This window comes from Trachurus trachurus (genome assembly GCF_905171665.1).
Source record: "Trachurus trachurus genome assembly, chromosome: 10".
In the NCBI taxonomy this organism is placed as follows: Eukaryota; Metazoa; Chordata; class Actinopteri; order Carangiformes; family Carangidae; genus Trachurus; species Trachurus trachurus.
Genome location: NC_139894.1, coordinates 31139493 through 31143662, shown reverse-complemented (window position 1 = coordinate 31143662; position 4170 = coordinate 31139493). Strand labels below are relative to the sequence as shown.

The 4170-nt window shown below is 46.3% G+C and overlaps 1 protein-coding gene across 1 annotated transcript; it reads right to left on the bottom strand.

The window, feature by feature from the left end:
* Positions 1 to 594: 594 nt before the first annotated feature.
* On the bottom strand, positions 595 to 3567 carry LOC310992288 (fas-binding factor 1 homolog; the record flags this gene model as incomplete). The annotated part of the gene is made up of 1 exon (XM_083980309.1): positions 595 to 3567. The coding sequence occupies one exon, from the start codon at positions 3565 to 3567 to the stop codon at positions 595 to 597; it is 2973 nt and encodes a 990-aa protein (XP_083836435.1).
* Between the last annotated feature and the right edge of the window lie 603 nt (positions 3568 to 4170).

The following is a 4170-nucleotide window of genomic DNA, read 5'->3' as shown; positions in this document are numbered from 1 at the left end:
AACCTCAATACTGGTAACTGATCACCAAATATTTAACTTACCCCTTGTTAAATCCCTAACTTTTCTATCTCTTACATCTATCTTTTATGTTGTCAATGATTTTTGATCGCAAATAAAGGCTCTAATGATAAATTATCCTATTGAGTGCTGCTAACACTGCATTATTTTGGAAGTCTAAAAGCAGAATAAGACTCAGGACATAAGATTTTGGTACATGTTATTGCAGACCTACAAATACAAATGTGTAATATTCATACATAGAAACATAGTGCCGTACATTCACACACGGAACAAATGTTATTTAGATTTTTGTTTGTTTGTTTTATTTTTTAACAGACAAATGAATAATTAAATACAATTAAATACAAGTAACATTAATTAGCACAGTAGAGCAGAGATCATTTTGGGCCTTTGAGCTCGTGTTACTGTGCTTGTTTTTAAATGGCCTCATCAGACACTTTGTCTGCTGGGCTTCTCCAGATCATGAAGCTTTTTCTTGATCCATGTTGAGAGCTAAGCTTTTTCTTGATCCAGCATTATGAGAGCTACATGCGTCCAAGTGAAAGTGCCGAGTATGCATCGGTATGTCTGCATTCAAAGTGTTGAATTCTTCTTTAAATTTTCTAGATAGAGATTCTCTTCTTGAAGGTATTCACGATCCTTTTCAGCCGTGTACCTCCACAGAGCCAGACTGGCCTGTAGTGCCATGGACTGAGTGCTAGCAAGTGAAGTGGAATGAACGTTGAGGTCCGATGCCAGCTCAGGCTTCGGCAAAACTGCAGTAGAGTCTGGGTGGAAAAGGGGTAGGGCTGTTGGCGGTATGGAGGTGATACAAGGGTCCGGTCGCAGCCTCTCTGTTTCCTTCTGCAGACGATTTAACTGCATTCTTTCCTCAAGAATCCGTTGTTCTTGCTGCCTCAGTTGCTCTGTTTGGGTGTGGATATTTTGGAGCCTGGTCTCGTGCTGAGCCTTGATGCGTTTTGCCACCCGTAGAGCTCGTTCTCCCTCCTTACACTTGTCTGTGGCAAGCTTGTTAGAGGCTTCCACCTCCTGGGCTCGTGTTTCAAGTCTCAGGGATGTGCTGTTTATTCTTTCTTTCTCCCTTTCCAGGTCTTGTCTTTGTTCTTTCAGAGCTTCTCGCTCCCGTGCCATGGTGATCTCGCTCTGTTTTACTTCTGCAGATCGGAGCTTTAGGTCAGCTTCTTCCTGTGCCAGACTGATGATGGAGGCCTCTCTCTTCTTCAAGAGGCTTCTGAACTTTTGGTCAGCTCTGTCATGCATCTTCTTCTCCTGAGCATTGAAGTGGGCCCACTCAGCAGCCAGCTTCCTCCTCTCCTCTGCACAGTGCTGCATCGCTGATTTCTGTTCACCCAGAAATGCACGCTTGGCTCTTTCCAGCTCCTCCCTCTCCATGTCAATCTGCATGCTGAGGGTACGGCGCTCTTCGTCCAGGCATCTTTGGGCAGACTCGGCCTTGGCCTGGTCTGCTGATATCTTCCAGCGCTCCCTCTCGAGCTGTCGCTGCTGCTCATTAAGGTAAACCTTCTCCTCTGCCATGGCTTTCTGCTGCTGAGCCAGACGGTCCTGCATCATTTGAAACTGCTCGTCTCTGTGCCGCGCCCCTTGCTCCAGGTCATGGGCCGTGTGCTCATGTGTTCTCTCCACCCGAGAGGAAAGCTCACCCAGCCGAGAGGAGAACTGCTCCATCTGCTCGACCACCACCGTAAGAGATCTGGTTTGAGATGTTGCACTTGTAACTGCATCGATCTCCTCATCCTTTAAACTCTTCAGTCGGTTGATTTGGTACTCGTGGTCTTTCTTCATCTCGGAAATAGATTGCATCTGAAGGTCTCTGAGTCTCTCCACCTCATGGTCCCTGTCCTGCTGGACCTGAGCCAGTTTATGCTGGTGCTGAGCCCGCAGCTCTGAGAGTTCCTTTTCAGCAGATCTTGTTGCTGTGGCCAGGCGTTCCATTAGTGCTTCGTATTCTTGCCGTGCTTGCGTTTCCCTCTGGAATGCCGATTCCTCAAGCAGCTTCACATGAGCCTTGTGTGTGTTCTCCAGGAGCTCCATATCCTGTTTATACTGCTGCTGCACACTGTCCAGCAGAAGGTGGCTCTGGTCTCGCTCCAGCTGAAGTGTCTTCACCTGTCCCTCCAGCTGTATGATGCGAGCCTGCAGAGCTTGATAATCTCCAGGTTGATCTTTCACTCTCTGTTGGACCATTTTATCTCCAACAGCTCCAAGACCGATCACCTGCTGCTGTGTCAGTATCTGCTGCAGACTGTCTGCTGAACATGACACTTGTTGCTTTGCAGCATTCAATGGGTCTTGCAAGTTGTTTTGAGGAACTTGCTCTGTTCTTGCAACGGGACTGGGCCGTCCAAGAAAAGGGTTACTAGATTCTTTGACAGATGGAGAGGTGCTCTCTCGGCCCCTAGGAGCCTGTGTAGTGTCTTGTTTGCTAACAAGAAATATTCTATCATCATTTGTCTTGAAGCCTGACTGGTCGTCTGAGTTGCGACATCGAGTGGGGCTGGGAGTTCTAGAGAGGGTAGAGTCATTGACATCCTCTGTGGACAATTCTACAGGCCTTCTCCGGGGCCGACGCCGCTCAGGTAGTTTCACAGTGGTGGTCTTTTCCTGCTGCTTCTCCTGAGGCAGAGTCTGGTCCTTGGTCTTACCTGTGAATGGTTTCTCTAGAGGACAAGGTGAAGTCAGATTCTCGACACTGTCATCCAGTCCGGTAAGGGCCCTCTGAGGGGGCTTATTGTTTTCCTTGTTGGAACAAAGAGGGGATTCTTTTTTCTTGTGATTGTTTTGATCACTGTCAAATCCAAGGGCATCCATCAGGTCATCCATACCATCATCTGCTGTAGCTATTTTGCTCTTAACAGCAGGGGATGCTGAAGGAGACTGAACAGATTGTTCAGTTTTGGTCTGTTGCATGCTAGGTTTAGATTCATGCTTAGTTTCTTCTGGCAGCACGTCACCAAGTAGGTCAACCAGGGGGTCATCGGAGAAGGTGAACTTCTTGTATTCACGTACTGTAGGCCTAGAGGTTTCAGAGGGTGCAGAGTTTGGCTTTTTCCCTCCAGTGCTGGTTTCATCTACTACGTCTGGTTTTCCATTCTTTTCAAATGCAACAGAGTCTTTCTTTGGTTCTTCATTACCAAATGCCTTTTTTTGTGCTAGAGCGGATTTTGGCTTTTTCTTTGATGCAAGAGGGTCCTCCAGGTGTTCATCAGCGAAGGTGACCTTCTTCTTTTGACGTGCTGTAGGCTTAGCGGATCCAGAGAGTATAGAGTTTGGCTTCTTCTCTCTTGTGATTGGTTCATCTACACCATCACAATTGCCATTCTTTTGTAATGCAGCTGAGTCTTTCTTTGGCTCTTCAGAACCGAAGACCTTTTTTTGTGCTGGAGCTGAATTAGGCTTTTTCTTTAAAGCAAAAAGGTCGGCATCCATATCATCCATGTCTTTCATGTTCTTCAGTATGTCATCAAGATCTGCAGCTGAGACATCCGAGTCCTCAGAGTCATAACTATCTACTTCCTCCGCTGTCATGCTGAAGATGTTATCATTGGTACTGTAGCAATTCAAGGGTCCAGGCAAGGATGCCGTCTCCTTTGCAGAATGTTTTGTATCGTCAAGTAAGATGTCAAACATATGTTCATCGATCAATGAACGTTTGGCTACTTTACTCTTACCTTTGAAGCCATGTTGAATCTTTTCTGGTAACGATATGTGTGTAAGTAGCTAGCTGGCAAGCTAGCACTAGCAAGCACACGCACTAGTTTACGTGTCTGCTAGTCTTACAACTAGAATTAAATACAAAACGATACAAATTTCTAACAGCTAAATATAACATCAATGGTAAATCACTTGCTGTGTGTCGACTGTATACTTCAAAGATCAAAGTCAGGTTCACCTTGGAATTCTGATGTCATAACTGTCACTAGGCCAGATTGTATGATCACAACACAAAAGTGATGACATCACAGCGGAATGGGCCTCAGCTGTAGCTCTGGTCTGAGGCTCAGTGGTTGCCACAGCAATTTGAGGGGGTTGCCATGACGATAGACAGACCTTAGATGGAGGCAGGCAAAAACATACATACATGTATTTATTAGGGCCCGAGCAGCGACTGCAAGTCGCCCAGCGAAAGCC